Source organism: Hermetia illucens, chromosome 3 (assembly GCF_905115235.1).
Source record: "Hermetia illucens chromosome 3, iHerIll2.2.curated.20191125, whole genome shotgun sequence".
In the NCBI taxonomy this organism is placed as follows: Eukaryota; Metazoa; Arthropoda; class Insecta; order Diptera; family Stratiomyidae; genus Hermetia; species Hermetia illucens.
This window is the reverse complement of record NC_051851.1, coordinates 66,990,539-67,010,215: the sequence shown is the minus strand read 5'-3', so window position 1 is coordinate 67,010,215 and position 19,677 is coordinate 66,990,539. Positions and strand designations below refer to the sequence as shown.

Below are 19,677 nucleotides of genomic sequence, written 5' to 3'. Positions count from 1 at the left end.
CAGCGGTCACCACGTGGAAGTGGAAATAGGGTTTGGTAGTAGAGCTGTTGGTATTGGTTCAGCAGGCATTTCCCAGGTTTTATGCTCCATCGTGAGTACCAATCCACGTTTCGCCCTGGGACCTATACTACCCTTTGACCACTGGGTCATGCCTTTGGAAAAGTAACGACTATATTCTATTAGCAACAGAAAGACGTCAGCGGTCAAACTGGTGAAATGTATCAGCCCTAAAGAGTAAAGCTAGATGAAACCAGTGGATATGGAGCTGTCACCAAATTTTGGTGAACGATTGAACGAAACGTCCCTAATGTAGGTTTCAGAGTAGTTGGTATCGCTCATAATGAAAAGGCTGACTGTTTGAGCTTTGGAGGTTTCGCTGCATAACGGTTAGGTTACCAGAAATCTAGTCTAAAGGGCAAAGTTATGTGACTAAATAAACTAACTAATTAAACTCATTCCAGCAGGTCCTTATGAAAGAATATGAAGTTGTTGAAAGGGCTTTTTTTGCAGGAAACATGAAAATCGTAGCAGGGACTTCAGCCGGACACCAATTCGGAAACCATTTAGACAAAATCGAGTTGGTAGGGTTTATTGTTTACAACCAATGTGAGGAAGAGGTGCAAACGGCCCTGCACGTCATATGGAGTTGCCTAGCATTTCTAACCTTCAAACGAAGAAAACTAGCCGTCAACGAAGAATCTGTGCGCTCTTTGTCTTTGGTAAGCATACTTAAATTTACAACAGCCAATGCACGTAGTAAGAAGAAAACTGTCTGAATAGATACATCAGGGGATAGTACAGTGAATGCAAGTGGAAAGCAGGAGCCAAGCGTAACAGATTCTGCGCATGCTATGTTTGTAACAATATTCATTTACAGGTAAAAGTGTTAGAAAGCATCAACATTAACTTTATTAGACTTGGAAATTGCTGGTAACCAGCGTTAGAGCAATTTACTATCGGAGTGTTCATCAAGTTCTTATTTTGTTTCTTTTTTGTAGATGAATTCAAAGCTACATTGACTAAACAGGCATTCAACCACAATTAAACATATTTGCAAAAACTGACTATGGAATCCCTAGCGTGTGAAGTTATTTTCTTATTTGTGCAATATTGTTTTATACCAATATATATATATTCCGCTTTTAAAATCTTACTTTCACGCCTCATCACTAGTGAAAAATATAAGCCCAAAAAAAATTAACAATCATCAATTTTATTCTTTCAAGAAATCATGTCGGAATTATAATCGAGGCCTGATCTATTCATTTTTCTGGTTTCTATCTAAAAGTGGTATGTATTCGTGAGGTTGCTCGAAAAGTGCTGAGGCCAATCGATTACAATTTAATTATCGATAAGTTTACTTCTGTCTTGTAAGTGAAGCAAATGTGAACGGTGAGTTTTTCATCTCCCTTCTGTCATTTACTTTTTTTAATATATATATATAGATGCTAATTTACTCCCTGTTAAATAATGAATCAATAAATTTATCCAATGAAGACAACAGGCATGCACTAGAAAAGAGTCAATACCGGAGTTATTAGCTGTAACAGAAAAACGACAGCCACTTCAACTCATTTCACGGACCAGTCCGACTAATGCAGTCTTGTTAATTAATTTTTTGATGCAGGTTGCGTTTCAGACGAGATGTTCGTTGCTTTTGCAGATAACTCAGTTGATCTTCTTTTCTAGAAATTCTCCAATCATCGGGAAGCATTTTTCCGTAATAAATAAATACATAAATAGCTTAATGGAACCGGTATTGGAACCTGTATCTAATCTAGACGGAGCATCGACATCATTAAGCTAGCTTCTGCTTCCATGCGGAAAAAATCCTTCAATTCATTTGTGCCAAATGGATTCTGATCGGATGAAGTAACAGGTACACGCGGAGTCCGATCGATCGGAGAACAGTAACATTTAATCAGCTACGACCGTCTTTCATTGGGTTCAGCAGGAACTACGCATCGCAGTTGTGTTTTGTAGATTCCACGCTAAGTGAAACCATGCAGACATGCTATTTACCCAGTTATTTGGTTTTATGGATGACATGAGTCCGCCTCGCACTTCAACTTTATTCTTAATTTCAACAAGAAGAACGAGTTGAATTGAACAAATTTCTGTCAACTCTTCTAAATAACTGAGTGAACTAAAAATCATCCATTTACGAAGAGAGAGGAATACCTTCACGTGTCATTCAAGTTTCACTTTATCGTTCCATAATAGTGATGTAGTGGCTTACTCCTCATTGGATTAGTACATAGATAATTCAAGACCATTGTCGATTCATATCGACCGCATCTTGTAGACAATAACAGTCTTCTTTGAAAACAAAACCATCGAGGCCTGACCAAGTTCATATGGCTGTAAAAGTAAATACCAGTAACACTAAGTTTGCCTGCTTCCATTTTCAACGACTTGGTTGCAAGCCGGCACCTGTTTGGAGCATTAAAGTGCATATCGAAACGCATGTAGACCACCATCTCGTTTGCAACGCAACGCGTTACATACACGCAGATTTCTTGGCTACTACGGGTACTAACTGCTGATATCCACTGTTACACGTTTATGCAGGTTAGATAGCACTAGAAAAGCGGTGGTTCCAGTGCAACGATAGTTAGCACACCGCTTGCATCCATAAAGGTGAATACTCAAGGGCTGATGAAGACCACTATGTGGGCGGTTAGTTGATAGATATTTAGGTAGTTCCAATTTATTCGGGGTGAACGACTAGACTGATTTCACTTGGTGGAAGCAAATATGTATTTTGCTCATTTAGAAACTCTGTAATTTATGTTTTGAAAAGACATGAGTACAGTAAATTTCGATTTTTCCTGAAGAGAATTAATTTGATGATACAGTAAATCGTAAATCGCAAAAATGAAATCGTTCACTTACTTTTGAAATGCACAACGTTTGGAATATACAACCAATAGACTGTATAGAATATATAAAAGTGAGTAAGATATGTGGTTCTTATAAAATGTCCTATAGTATAGGAGCAATTTTTGAACAGAATCGGATGTAAAGCCTTTCACTTTAATCAGTAGATTTGCAAAAGGACTAGAGCGTAATATAAATGAGACTGGTCATCGGTGAATATACAGCGCGGCCTCGCAATTTGCCTGACCCTGCGCACCTTCGCTATTGGATTGTGCAATCGGATGTGGGAGTAGAGGATGAGCATCATTCAATTTTTGTCTTACTCCCGATCCTCCTGCTTCTTATAGCCACCGTGTCCTGAAACGACCCGCGACAGGTGGTAATTCACGTCTCCGTGATGACGATGGATCCACTTCTCAACACACCATGCTTCCACTTAGGTTTGAACCATAGCTAACAGAATGGATTCTACCACCGCTGTGATAAGCAACCTGTGAATACATTTTAGTCCTCCGATATAAGCCATCATCGTTGAGAGAGATGAACTAATCTTTCCTACTGCGGTGTAAACTTCGTCGAAACATTGTAGACTCGAATGCTCCAGTTACACGCTGATCCAACTGACTCACCTTTGTCATGTTCCTGCCTGATCATGACCTCCTTTTAAAAAGGAAAGTAGTATCTCTTCCCCGAAACTGCTAGCAGTGGTTGAGGTTGGTTTGTATCCACCTTATTTACCTGCGAGATTCATCTCCTTCCTAAATTTCGAGTACCTGCCACCATCAGCAATATGTCGGCTTCCCATATGTCCTGCATAGTATACAGCGTGGATTTCCCGTCTTATCCTTGTTCTTGCAGTTTTTTAGCTATCATATTGGCTGATCAGAAATCTGAAGTGTTATTTTACCTGTTAGCTGAGTCTACACATGACCCTTTCTGTGTTCGAATAAGGTGCCTTATACTAAGTCCACTAGTTCCGGCTCCGCTTTTACCTTTCGAAGGATATCATCGTCGAACATATTCCTTTTTTTGGAAATTATTATTTTCCAGCAGCTTTTTGGAACATGCATGCAAAGTGACTTTCGTGGCTTTACCACTTGGTAAATGGCTTTTTTCTTATTTCATGCCTCCAAAGTGCTAATTCAATGCAATAGGGGTAGGGTATTTTCTATTAAAATTGCTCTAGTTTTCATGAATATGAAAACCACACGCCACGTGGAGATTACTTTGAATACAACTGATTGGGTGAAAAAGCTCTTCGAGTTTATTGAGCTACAACTGTGCAAAACGCTGCTGGGACATACACATATACTAACATATGCTTATGAAGTTCTGTATGCACTTGAGCGAAAGATACTAAGTAGTTTTGGACCAACAAACAACGAAGCTGGGATGGATTAATAAATGTGAAGGAGCAACGGATACGATAAGCTGATCGCGTGGCAAGAGTGAATGAACAAACTAGAAAACTACAGTGCCAAACGGACGAGAATTGGAAACACCGGCGAGGGATGTTACCAGGAAGAAGAAGTCGATTAGATAACATCAAAATGTCACCCAATTGAATTTGAAAAGAGAAATTTAGCCTACTTCCTAGTATCGTGTGGTACATTATGGCCTATTAAATGTTTTACGTTTTAAAATGCTATGCTAAACTTAAGAACATCTGCGCCTACGTACTAAAGCACCCCCGTGGTACAATTCTCAGCACAAGGCTAAATATTACTTCGCCGGGCAGGTTAGCAATTATGCTGCTATACTTGTATGGGGATAGTTCGCCTCTCCCTTTCCGCGATATGGTGCTTTATTTCGACGTTTGTTACAAATGCCACTACATCCTAGCATCTATCCTCCGACTGTAGCATGTGGTTCACCAGGAAATGTACGCTGGGCCAGACAGTAACTGCGTTAACTGGTAACCACAGTCTCCATGGTGACAATTAAGCCACCGATCGTTCGCTTCCTCACTACAGGATGCACATGTTTTATATTGTGGAATTTCTATTCTGAACTGAACTTTTCAGTATGTCTGTTTGGTTCAGACAGGATTGTGGTTTATGCATCCTTTAAGCTCTGGTTGCTTATTCTTGTTTACAGTTTTTTTTTATAGCAGAATTAACTAATGCTACTGACCAATTTAGACGTGAGGGAGACTGAACCCTCTTTGGCTAAGATGTCCGCATATAGCTCTTTGCAGTGAGGCTACTTTACAGGGTAAATTATTTCATTTCAACTTCACCTACCATGCTAGTGATGCTTGTCAATGCAAATGTTTGCCTACAGAGGCTCTCTGAGCTTGTTTCACCTTTGCTTCTACATGTTCATTCCAAAGAAGCTTCTTGTCTAGATTAACTCTCAGTTTTTCACCCCTTCGGTCATCTTTATGAGGTAAAATCACCTAATTTTAACCTTTTTGTAAATAATATGATTATTGTTTTGTTTAGATTTACTGTAAGTGCATGTGTGAGGCACAAACTATCATTTAAATCAATGACGGGTTTGATGTATCTACGCGACACGTCGTGAAGTCTCTCAAGTCCTCTGCATAAGCTTGGGTGTATATTCGCAGATTTTGCAGTTCACATAGTAGTATAGTAGTAGATTAACATACTCCACAGAAGTGATGATAGTGCACTTCACACATATAAGTGATGATAGTACACTTCTTACGCAGAAGTAATGATAGTGCACCTTTCGTCCGAGTGCGTCGCTTCTGTCGTCAGGATATGATCAACACCTACTAAAGCACACATTAATCTCTGCGCTAGCACAGCGTGGATCTACTTAATCAAAGTATCATCGATACCATATTTTCTGGCGGCATCATCAAATATTCGCCAAAGCCCACAGATAAAAGCCCCAACAATCTTCACGAGCATTTCCATCCCGTACTCGCTTTTCAGAGTTGTATCCTGGAAACCAACGAGTGTCCGAGCTTCTCACGCTGGTAAGTATGGCTGTTCTCATTTAATGCGTGCGAGGTTAGTGTCTTTCCGCGAATGTGACACTCAACCAGTCTCTGCAGACATTCCAGGAAGATTTATCTTAAGCTAATCGATCTGAAGTTTTTAGGTCTTTCCTTGGCTTCAGTATGAATACTACTAAAGGCAAAAACAAGACATGCTAGAACAATATTTCTTAGAAGTCGCTCTAGATATCATTAATGATAGGCGCCTTTAAATGCCTAAAAGCTCTCGCAGTATTTCAATTCCCATTGCAGCACTTTCATGTTGGAAGGTTTCTCTCCCTTCCACTTCTTTCACCTTTTCTCCCGTACAGTCCTCAGCTCTGAAGTTCATGAAAGTTCTGTTCGCTTTTCTTAGAGAGTCCAACTTGCCTTTGAAGGACTCCTAGCAGTCTCCTTTGCCTTCCAGTTCTTCTCAGTAAGGGAGTCTCACTTCAAACTTTCTACGATCCTTTTATATTCATCCTATGAGTTCCTGAAGTTTCGCCAGTCCAGCCACATACCTAGCACGAAAACGATTTTTATAATTATTCAAAGTTTCCGACTGAGCTTCTACCGCCCAAAGAGTTCTTAGCCGCTTGGAGACCTGCACGACAGAAGCTGTTTGAACTGTGCCCAATCCGTTTTCCTATGATTTCGTCTTGGCATTAAAGTCCGACATAGAGACTTCGTCTAGTACTCGTCAGTCTCTAATCAATTTTATCATTTTAGAAGTACAACTGTTACGGACGACGAACGTTGAGGTACACCCCCTGTTCACATTTATGAGACCAGCTGAAGTGATGAAATCAAACAGCTATTCTCCTCTAGGTTTGCATTTGTTACTTACCCATCAAATATGTTGAGCGTTCATATCACAAACTATTAAGAGTTAAGATTACTTGACTCCACATAAACTACCAGATCCCTTAGTTCTTGGTGAGGACACAGAGAATCATAGGTAATCTATTATAATGCTTTTCCTCTTACCATTTATCTGATATTGGAAGATGACCGCAATCCTGTCCTGGGTACAAAGTTTTTTTAGCACGATTAGTTCTAATAGGCTTTTGGTTTTGCGTACTTCTCATCGTACCGTAACCTCCTTACAGATCCAATACCACAGATTTTCTTGAATCGAACCCACAGTTTTTGTACCAGAAAGGAATAGAATAGAAGAAGGCATCCGACATCCAGTCACCATAACAAATCCCTCTGCCATCAGTGAGATTTGGTCCATCACCTTCCGCTACGACAGTCCAGCACTCTAATTACTTGAGTCATCCGAACTCATAGGTGAAGTGGTGAATATATGATCACGGTTCTAAACTGCATTGCAATGGGTGAAATTTCGGTTATCATGAATGAAATGGCTGATCATCATAACATGCTGATCGTGAGCTACCTTCATATTGCGATGCAACGCCATCAAATTTGATGGTCTTTTCGAAGAATTATCCAATATTGCTCTCGCAGTTTCAGAAGATTTACTAAACTAAGGAATGGTATGATTATTGCTTTGGTATATCTATTTCGCACATTAAAAATTAATGACAATTTATTTGGTGCTACAATATTAAAGTGAAGTCAGTTTTTCAAGAAGTAGTAATCCTCTTGCAAGTGTCCTGTGAAAGTGAGAACTTGTAAGAAACTCCTGTCGTGGCCTAGTTTGAATTTTGAATCTGAGAAAGTGGAAATTATATGTAGGTGTTGATGGTGTGTTATACCCTACTTTTTTTCGTGGTGACCACATATTCACATGTGGTTATTTGTTCATGAACTGAACTTCTTTTGACTGCAATATCCAAGAAGCGCAACGAATCGTATGTTAGGCAGTTACGTTACGCATATCCAAAAATGTAGCCCTTTTAATTATGGCTGGATCTTACGATTAACCTACTTGGCCTTAAAGCAGTTGCAGATCGTATCGCGGCACATATCAAAACATTCTACAAGCGCACAATAAACAATAAACAACAATAAATTCAATGCATAGCAATGAATATGTTAGCTCGTTCTGTGAGAGGAAGCAGCCATTTCTTCTACTTTCACAATTCAAGCATATTACTTCATGATCTAAATACTCCGAACACAAATTTCTATGGAATATTAACTAATATCTAAACCCGAATTTGTTTCACACTCAATGAAACTATGATGTTAATTTTATAGTGCCCACAAATTGCAATTTACAACCGGCTGTCTGGTTTAGCGGACGTCGGTACGGCCTTGCATGGAAAATAATTATCAAATTATTTGAATATTTCCGAAGTTACCTTCAATACCTTCAACATCAATCAATAAAAGTTGTTGAGTGAAAATTGATTTGAAGTCTGCTTAGATATGTAGGTACCCATGCATGCGTGAAAGAAATTTCGTATTGAGCATAATTTGTTTATCCGTAGGAGGAACAAATTAATTATTCCGCACGCATCGAACAAATGAATTTTAATGTTCCCGTAGGTCCTACCGTGCAACCAAACCCGGCATGCGAATAGCAAATGAAGCAATCGCCACAACTCACCAATATCGCGTACAAGCTGACCATATATCTGACATGGTAGTATCAGGTATCTGACAGTTGTAAGCAAGTTGCGAGCAAGCAGCAAAAAATAGATATCTCGGTTAAGTGAAATTATTTCAGGTTAAAGCGGGCGGCGTGTAATTTTTACGCTATGTTAATGTGCGCCTGCTGTGAAGTAGCGTCACGTTATCTGAAAATTGAATATAATATTTAACCATAACATAATTTAGACCAATTAAAGACAATTGGCGATAGTTGCTTAGAGGCGGATACCGGAACAAAGTAACTTTCGTTATTATTCTGGTGGTTTTTTTATCACTAACAAATTATTACTGTGCCTTCTCCATTCAATTTCACTTTCAATTGGAACTTCGGGAATGTGGTTAATATTGTCATATTGTGGGGCTAATCATACACAGTAAGGGTCAAAAATTCGGACAACAACCATCAGTTATCGTTTGAAGCATTATAAAAAAAACGGTTGAATATTTTCAATTCTTTATGCTTTGTTTTCGAGAAAACAAACTTGCTAGAAATAAAAAAAAAATAAAATGTTGAACTTCGTAAAAGCTTACCTAGTGGCATACCCCTCAACCGAAATACTGTTGCACATCTACATATGCGATATGAGTTTTTAAAAAATTGATTAATTCAATTCTTTTGTTTCTGAAAAAAGTCCCTGTATAAGATCGTCGGTCTAATTCTTCCTAAAAATGGTCGAGGCTTTTACAAAATCATTCGATAGGATTTGCTTTATTGATCGTTATTGGGAAGTGACGTCTTGAAATAACCAATCAACACGCATTTTCTATCGGAATTGAGGAAAGTTGCACTCCGAAAAGGGGAACTTATTCCCGAAACATGAGTACATTCGAAATTAAAAACTTTATTAGTAATCTACAATTGAATGTATTTACTTTCTTTGCTAGAAGCACCGAAAATATATATATTACTGGCATACATATTTATTCTAGTATATCGCATTTTATTTAGACTTTTAAATTACCTTCGATTTGTACCAAAAGTCTAAGATTCTATCGCCTCAAGCAGTTTATAAAAACTATGATAAAATGCCACTACGACTGGCATGAATTTTGGGATTGTTACCGAAGAGGAAGTTCGACAATCCATCAACAGCTCGAAGAATTGGAGGGGCCCTGCGCTGAATCGGGTGCAATATTTCTGGTATAAGAAATTTATCAGTATACACAGTCGGTTGGCACATAGCATAAATCAGCTCATTAGTCGGCCGGAGAAATTTCCACCCTTCTTTATACGAGAATTACTTATCTTATCCCTAAAAAGGACACAATGCAGGACCTTGCCAACAGAAAACTGATTACTTGCTTACCAACCCTCTACAAATTCATAACGTCCATTATTAGTGGAAGCGTTAATATGTATTATATTTCGAGAACAACAACATGCTGTCCGAGGAGTAGAAGAGCTGTCGAGTTGAATCAAGGGCTTGCGAAGAGCAACTCATTATCGACTCGGTAGTTATAGAACAAGCATCTGCAGAGCAAAGAGTATCCTACATGGGTATCGCATTTATCTCAAATTTTTTGGCGGCAGTCATCGAGGGGTGGCATACCACCTTATCAGTGAGTTCATCTGAGGGTGCTAATACCTCAGAGCTTATCCGTATACGGAGAGACATCTGGAGATTCGTTGAGTCCCATTTGGCTTTGCATGGCGCTGAACCTCCTTTCATGGCTACTGAATGGTGCAAGAGGGAATGGTTTTGCAATAAAATGTGCCCTACGTGTGACATTAGAAGCAGGTGCGTGGTTCACGTGGCGGCGCTTATTTTTCCAGCAAAAAGCAGGCGAGTCCCTTGCATATGGTTGTTTATAAGGGCTGTGGGCTGACTCCTCTTAGCTTGAAGGATCGATCTTTCAATCCTCTGAGTGGGGTGAGGTCGGACCAAGAACAGAACAAATCAAAGGAAATCAAAGGCAATGCACGGTAAAGACGTGAATGTTTTTTGGCAGCCATTTGTAGCGTTGCATTTGTCGAACAGATGACTGTGTGCTTGGGAGCTCTTTGCTAAGACGGAAGAATTTATGTGTACCACCCGAGCTTATAAAAAGCTTATAATGAAACAATGGGTGGAGGACGACCAGTGCAGAATGTGTGGTTCGGCGTTAGAGACGTTGGACCATCTCACCGGTGCAATACACGAACAGGCGTAATGCTGTATCTAAGGTGATCCTCCAAAACTTTGCATACAAGCATGGGCTGATCACGGGAACATGTCCGGCATCTCGTGCGGATGGCTGTAGTTCCCATAATATTGTCATCTACAGGTATTGTCCTTAAATTCCTACCGGTTTACTCATTCACCAATGATAACCAACATCCAGGGACGATTCAAAGCATTCTGCCATCAGAGGACGAATTTAATAATATAAGGCTGATTTAAACAAAAATATATATTTCATGGCAGACGCTGGGCCCTCGCAACGAATTTCACAGAAAATAGGTCAAATTTCCCTTTCCGTTTTCAAAAACTTGGTCCCAATTCGCAATGATGAAGTTCTAAAGGACTAGGTAAATTTAAGGTAGTAACCCACTACAGTGGAATCCCGATAATTCCTATTTCCGGCTAATTCGAACAAATTGGCTCGTCCCCACAATTAATTTTCTTTATTTTGTACTCCCAATAATTGGCAATCCCGATATTTCGTACCAAATCGTTCGTCCTTTGACGATTGTCGGGATTCTACTGCATTGAATTTTATTTTGCATTTTTACAATATACTTCAAAAATACGTGTATAAAATTTCAGACCGATATTTACTCTCATCTTCATTTTATAGCGGTTAAAAGCGAGGACGGTTTTCTTCTCTTTTTTCCAATTTTAAATACCCTTTAAAATCATGCCGGATGAAATGAAAAACCCTATAGGCCGATTTACTTCGAATACTGTTTCGATTAAGAAAATGGCCAATGTTCAAAAGTGCAAAAAATCATGAAAAACATATATTTTTGTTTAAATTGAGGTTCATGCAATATTTGTTATTCAAAACTAATAGAAATGTTTTAGTATTTTGGCCTCTGATTGATATTTTTGGTTGGGTTTTCCGGGGTACATATTTAATTTTTAGATGAGCCCTGCAGCCCTGCGCGTTTGACCATTAAAATCTCAACTTTAACCTTTAACAAATTAGCAAAAGTCAAAATTTAATTTGATCTATTTGAGGGAGCCCTGAGTTCGCTATTATCTTGATGGCGAACCAGACCAATTGCAAAGAGATTTTTTCCCTCTGCTGCTGATCCACGGAACCTTCTGATCTGCGCTAGTACTAAATATGGTAGAGGCGAGGTAGCGCCTGATGAGTTACCTCTGCCCTGGACAAAACCGTAAATCGTCTATTCCTGGTAAAAATATGGGTCCTAGCCCAGAACAAAGGGGTCAGTGGAGTAGCAACAGAGGGAGAAAGTCAGCCAAATAGGCAGGGGGACTTCGTTTAATCTTCGATTGTCACTATTCTCTACATCATCGGAAATTCACTATTCTATATATAATCAAAAATAAGGAAATTACTAGATGAAACCAATGTTCACACGAAACTATAAAACCTGCGAAAGCAAATTCGCATCCAAAAGAGAATGATTAATTAACAGCATCACTTTTGCTAATAATAATGGTATGATTGCCAACAGCACATTTTAATTAAAAGAATTTCCCCAGGATATTTGAATAATATCTTTGCCTAAGCTTTTCTTAACTCTTTCACATCGATTCGAAAAAGTGCATATCATTGATCGCAACCTCACCATGCCTTATTAATTCACAACATATTTTTCTTGTGCAAATGTCTCTTTTAACCTTTTTGGAATTTGTCTTTTCTGCATCAGTTGGCACGGTGGAACATGGTCAAGAGATATATATATATATGTAAGGACTACTTGCCATTTACTGTAAAGTAACCCTAATTATGATTAACTATAAGCGACAGGGTTAAACGAAATAATAATAGCAGTCCAGCTGCATGCTATTATGATAGTTAACTTCATAACATTGGCGGTGGTCCTGCCCTTAACTGGTTTTGGTTACAGTGGGTTAATTTATATATTAACTTCGTATCTTTCGATTTTGATAACGTAGCATCTGCAAATTAAAGCTCACACAAACTGATAGTTCCAGTCCTTTAGTTATTCTTTTGAAATTACGGAACTGCTAATATTATCTACTATTATTTCTGATGGTATCTTAAATATAAAAGTTCAGGTGGGTGAGGTAGGCATTAGTGGCCGCTCGGAGGAGTCCAATTAGCGCCGTGGTGCGTCGTTTTGATGCCATAAACTCCTAAGATCATAACTGCCATGGAAAGAACTAGAGGCGCAGAATTTAGCCTGCTCGAACCTTCTGAGCCAGCCTGTTGAATTTACGAAAAATAGCAACTACAGATCTCTTTGAGGTCCTTAAAAAAATGTTTACCTACTGCTCGTAGTCAAGCTTTAGCTGGAGCAATGCAAATAACAGGGTATGCGGAGTCTGGTGGAATAGTCTACTATAGCATAGTGGTTCGAGCAGACTGCCCTACTTCTGCACGCATTCACAAGCACTTTGCCCAAAAGCTCTCGCTATAGGATCTTATTATAGCTGGATCAAATTCTCTTAGATATGGCGCAGCTTTCGCCATCTGAAAGCTATTGAGTAATACGAGTAGACTTCACCTTTGACCATCGCCATCGGAAACCCGACTGTTCTCATCGAGGAGCTGACAAGAGCAGAGCCCTAACTGACCAGTTAGTCGATCAAAAGGTGGACCGGAACAAAGATGGCTTGATACGCTAGTGGCTCGAGACTTCATCCATATCAAGCCTTTAACCGAGCAACCGGCGCAAAAACAAGATGAGCCGACCCCGCTTCTGAACGGGACAAAGGGCTAGGTTTGAACTTAGATCGGAATTCACTTCAATATAATTCGCACTCATGTGGTGTTTGCGATTATATATAAATGGAGCGATTACCATTTGTCGCTACTTTCGTTCACGCTGCCCTCAGGGCAGAGGCGAGGCTGCGTCTGATGAGTTGCCTCTGCCCTGGACGAAACCGTCAGTCATGATTTTTGACTTGTTAATTCCATCTAATTGAAGTCCATAATCTATGATTTTGACATTGAAAAAAATTTTAATTTTACTGGAGGGGAGCTTTAGGGTCATAATTTAAAAATGTATAGCTACCCAGAATACTTTTGTTATATATGCATATACATATACATATATGGTATATCGACCCTTCATATGGTAAATTGATCCCAAACGTCCAGTAAATTGAAAAGGAAAATTTTTACCGTTAGTAGCTTTATTGCTAATAGTAGAGTTTCAATCAAACAAATACTCAAGCTAAATTTTTAATATTGGTAGTCTAAGAAAGTTTATGATTTCTGACGAAGTATAAGGGGAGAGAATGGAGGTGAGGTGATGAGAGAATGTGAAGGATACCAAATTCTCTGAGGGCTTTCACTTGAGGAATCTTTCGATATACGTTGGCTACTTCACCCTAGATGTGGTCAACATCAGATAACACCCATTGCATTCTATAAATGCTATATAATAGCAGTGCCAAGATACAGCGAATAATTCTGCACACGGTGGCAGCTTATTATTAAATACACTAGTTCACAGTGTAGAGGAGTGCAAAACAACAGGATGGAAATATCGCCCATGACCCTTTCATACCCTGATTTAATATCATCATCATCAAAGGCGCAACAACCGGTACCCGGTCAAGGCCTGCCTTAATAAGGAACTCCAGACATCCCGGTTTTGCGCCGAGGTCCACCAATTCGATATCCCTAAAAGCTGTCTGGTGTCCTGACCTATGACCGTCCTCCATCTCAGGCAGAGTCTGCCTCGTCTTCTTTTTCTAACATAGATATTGTCCTTATAGACTTTCCGGGTGGAATCATCCTCATCCATACGGATCAAGTGACCCGCCTGCCGTAACTTATTGAGCCGGATTCTATCTATAACCTGACGGTCATGGTATCGCTCATAGATTTTGTCATTAAGTAGGCTACGGAATTTAATATCCAACCACTAGATTTCGCAGTCCACCTGTTGTGTTTTATACAATTGATATTTCAATGGAGTACATATTTGTAGTTTACTAGCCTATATAGTTCTATATCTGAAGGCCTTGCAGTCGCATCAGAGGTTATCTGATGGCATGAGAATAAATAAGGTTCCTTAAACTTCTAACACTTATGAAAATCAGTTTTTAAAGCTGTTGACTACGACTACGATCTACCGGTACACCCAATGTAAAGCGTATAGCGGAGCTCTCTTTCTGAACGAACGCATATCCCAATTTATATATATTTTTTTTATTGTTGATTTTATTTATCGTCAAATTTTATTCTGCGCCCTGGGCAGCGGGACGAACACAAACATCAATATCAATGACGAACCGGGATTTAAAACCAAGCAACGGGATTGAGAGACTGGTGTTCGAACAACTTGGTCATTGCACGGTCACTGGTCTTACGGTTGAACAGATATCATCCATTTGATTTAATAATATTCTATAGCAATTCGAAAAACGGGACAAATTGTACCAACTGGTCCTCCAGGTTGGGGGTTGGGTAGGGCTCACAACCCTACACGGAAAACAACTTGTTACGAAGCCACAACAGGAGCCTCGGATAGGACGGATTTTAAAACGACGGACCCGGCAACGAAAAAGGAACAACGATTTGCGCATTTTCTCATGGAACGTGCGCTCCCTGTACAGAGATGAAGCTGATAAGCAGCTAGCCGATACCTTGTCCCAATATAGGGCTGATGTAACAGCGTTGCAAGAGATGCGATGGACAGGGACCGGTTTCCTGGAGAAGAGCCACTACATCATATATTATAGTGGTCATCCAGTAAACCATGTGCTCGGAGTAGGTTTCTTAGTCAGCCAAAAAATGAAACCTGTTGTTATCGGCTTTGAAAGCATAAGCGAACGGCTATGCACTCTGCGCTTGCGAGGCAAGTTTAGAAATATAAGCCACATAAAAGTTCACGCCCCTACAGAGGAGATTGCAGAGTCGGAGAAGGATACCTTCTACGAGGCAGTAGAAAGAACCCTCGAAGCCTGTCCCAGATATGATATCAAAATCATACTTGGGGATTTTAACAGCCAAGTAGGGACGGAGCCCGTATTCAGGCGATACGTTGGCTCCCATAGCTTACACGAAAAAACAAATGATAACGGGCTGCGGACTATTCAATTAGCAGGGTCACACGAAATGGTTGTTGGAAGTACCTGGTTTGCGCGGAAAGCGGTCCACAAACATACGTGGGCCTCTCCAGACGGAACCACTTTCAACCAAATTGACCACGTGTTGATCGAATGCCGCCACCTCTCAGCCTTGATGAATGTGAGAACATATAGGGGGGCCAATATAGACTCGGATCACTATCTCGTTGGCATGGTGCTCCGAGCTCGAATAACAATACCACCTAGAATCCCCTCTGACAATCAGGTGAGAGTGAACACTGAAGCCATCCACAACACAACCCTCCGCGACACCTATAAGAGGGAAATGGATGCCGCAATAACCGCAGTCAACAGAGGACTTGGAGATGAAGCATCAACTAATGATCTTCACAACCACCTGAAGAACGTTATCATGGATACGGCCACAAATATACTTGGCCCCAGCCGCAAAAGGAGTCGGAATGGCTGGTTTGACGATGAATGTAAGCTAGCAACGGAACGGAAGAATGCCGCATACCGAGTAATGTTGCATTCTCAAAGAACGCGGGCACGCGCAGAGACTTATCACGAACTCCGTCGAGCGGAGAAGCGACTTCACAGACGGAAAAAGGAAGCCTGGGAGAACCAATAAGTCTGTGAACTAGAAAAGTACAGGGAGCAACCGTACCAGGCGCGGAAGTTTTACCAACAAGTCAGCAGGATGAAGCCTTATACACCTCGATGCTCATCCTGCCGAGACAAAGAGGGAAATCTGATTTCCGACAGAATGGGCGTATTAGAGCGATGGGTTGAGTACTTTGATGAGCTACTGAACAACCAGAACATCGGTGAGTTGGAGGTCCCGCCAACTGAAGACGACGGACAACTACTGCCACCACGAAGTTTAGGAGAAACAGTGCGTGCAATTCATCAGCTAAAAAATCATAAGTCGCCAGGAGCCGATGGAGTTACAGCCGAATTGGTTAAATATGGAGGCGACCAGTTACACCAAGTGGTTCATCAACTTGTGCTCAAGGTATGGGACAGCGAATCAATGCCTGACGATTGGCAACGAGGCATAATCTGTCTCATACATAAAAAGGGAGATATCACACAGTGCAGCAATTATAGAGGTATCACGTTGCTGAGTACCATCTATAAGATATTCTCCACTATTTTGCTAGGCCGGATAGCCCCATACGCCCAGAACATCATTGGCCCATACCAAAGAGGGTTCACTCCAGGCAAATCAGCAACAGATTAGATTTTCTCTCTGCGGCAGGCGATGGAAAAACTGTTGGAATATGGACAACAGTTGCACCATCTGTTCATCGACTTTAAAGCCGCCTATGATAGCATAGTCAGGGTAAAACTGTACACGGCCTTGGGAGAATTCGGTATCCCGACGAAATTAATAAGACTGACTAGGCTGACCCTGACCAATGTGCGAGGCCAGATAAAAGCAGCAGGATCACTCTCAAGACCATTCGACATCAACAACGGTCTACGACAAGGGGATGCGCTATCATGCGTCCTCTTTAACTTGACCCTAGAGAAAGTGATCTGTGATGCTGAGGTGAATGCAAGAGGTACGATCCTCTTCAAGTCCACCCAACTACTGGCCTATGCTGACGATATCGACATCATGGGAAGAACCACCCGAGACGTGCAAACTGCCTTCATCCAGATCGAGCAGGCGGCGCGAGATCTTGGGCTGTACATCAATGAAGCCAAGATAAAATATATGGTGGCAACGTCAGCACCGAAGACGAATCAACCAACAACATCAAACCGCACTGGTCAAACACAAACACGAACAAGAATAAGGATAGGAGAATACAACTTTGAGACCGTTGACAATTTCTCCTATCTAGGGTCGAAAATCACAACCGACTACGATGACTACGATGATGAAATCCGCGCACGGTTGTTGTCAGCCAACAGAGCCTATTTCAGCTTACAAAGACTGTTTCGCTCGAAACGTCTCACCATAGGGTCAAAGCTCTTACTGTACAAGACTATGATCTTGCCAGTCCTCATGTATTCCTCGGAAACTTGGGTTCTTAGCAAGAAAAATTGCGAACTCTTGGCCGCGTTCGAGAGAAGAATCCTCCGAAGAATTTTTGGCCCCCTACATAAGGATGGACGATTCCGTAGCCTACACAATGACGAAATCTAAGAGCGATACCATGACCGTCCGGTTGTGGATAAAATCCGGCTCAATAGGTTACGGTGGGCGGATCACTTAATCCGTATGGATGAAGATGATCCCACCCGGAAAGTCTATAAGGGCAATATCTATGGTAGGAAAAGAAGACGAGGCAGACCCTGCCTAAGATGGAGCGATGGCGTGGGCCAGGACGCCAGACAGCTTTTAGGGATATCGAATTTGTGGACCTCGGTGCAAAACCGGGATGTCTGGAGTTCCTTATTAAGGCAGGCCTAGACCGGATACCGGTTGTTGCGCCGTTGATGATGATGATGATGATGATGAAAGACTTTTTCCTGCTTCAAAATTATGTTGATGATCGATTTTTCATTCTTTCTAGTAGATAAACTATGTTATACTCGATGGAGGATATGATGATGATACTGTCTTCCTTGTGTGTCCTTTGTACAACATTTTGGGTATTTGATTCATTCAAGCACAAATAAAGCTATTGATGGGCATACTAGATGAAAACAGTATAAAATGTAGCCGATCTTTGTCGAAATAGTTAAATATGCTATCTTACAATTCCGGAAATACGAATTATTGTCAATATGGTATTTTCATAACTTTTTCAATTACTGAACCACTTAATTAACGAGAATGAAGATGAATATAATTTCAACATTTTAAACTTTCTTACAATATGGCTTAATTTCTAACTTCTTTTCCTCAATTGCTACAATATATTTACCTTCATTTTGAACAGGTTTTATCCTTTAATCCATAAAATAATTTAAGTTTTCTCACTGGAATCTTTTATTTAATATATTGAAAAAATCGGAACCGTAGTCACCGCATTGGTAAACGCGAATCTATCGGATCACAACCAAGGAATGAAAAATAATAAACACGAAATCATACACTGCAATCAGCACAGCATCAACGGTTTAACAAATCGCGATCCCAGTTGGAGCAGACAAGGGATTTTGCACGCAAATACGATCGTTACTTGGAACAGTTCAATCTAAACTGGAGCTGAATCTTGAAGATATCTTCAACGATACCTCGACTACTGATAGTACTGAACACTAACTAGGCAGCAAGTTGCAATCATCACATACTCCACATGTGCCAGTATCCACATATGAGGCGTGCTCGCAAAGAAAGTAGCATGGTATGTACGGGCAGAAGTCTAAACGCAGACGACTAACTACTTTATGACTAGTTAACATGTAGGCATGTCTGCATGCATGAAGGCATTTATTACCACCTTGGAGAGAAGCTACTGCCAAAAAGGAAAAGAAAACCGCTCGGTGCGAACCCATACTAATGACCTGACAATTGTTTTCCCGAGGAGGAAGTGAACAGTTGAGAAAGCGCCAATTGTTTACCAATTGGTAATAATTCGATTACGTTTTACACCTTTTGAATTGATTTTTCGACGGTCGCGTACAGCACTTCATCGTAGAAACTCAATATTATCATATTATTGCTACCAGCATGCACAATAAATCCACTGTTGGCTCGAGCAAAAACGGAGAGTCCAAGTTTCAGTCATCAACGCACGGCAACGAAACAGGATTTTCTTCCAGATATACATATGTACATATTATACGTTTACCATAAGTGCAGAGCTCTGAATCTGAAATGATGAAATAAATAAATAGTATACCATGCAACGGGACGAAAGTAGAACGCCTTGCCGGTAATCATTAATGGTTGGTATCTAGCTTATCGAACCAGGTTTTCCTATTTTCTTAAAAGTGCAATAGTCGATTCCGGTAAGTTACTATCTAATTTACAACCTATTTTGATTGTAGGTATCGTGTAAATCCATGCACATAGTAAAATATTCTAAATACAGGGGAATATATAGGGTAGCAGAACGAAATTCGGGTCCGGGGTCAAAATTATGCGGAAAATGGGGCCTGAGGTGAAAATTATCCGGATTTGTAAATTGGTCACGCTGCTCCCAG

The 19,677-nt window shown here is 40.4% G+C and overlaps 1 protein-coding gene across 1 annotated transcript in view; it reads right to left on the bottom strand.

Annotated features, from left to right (window-relative positions):
* The window catches only part of LOC119651653, a 30,111-nt gene extending 11,372 nt beyond the window's left edge, over positions 1 to 18,739 (bottom strand). The window contains exon 1 of the mRNA XM_038055336.1: positions 18,453 to 18,739. Coding sequence (XP_037911264.1) covers positions 18,453 to 18,458 — 6 coding nt within the window. The 5' untranslated portion in view covers positions 18,459 to 18,739. The remainder of the gene's footprint in view (positions 1 to 18,452) is intronic.
* Positions 18,740 to 19,677: the final 938 nt, after the last annotated feature.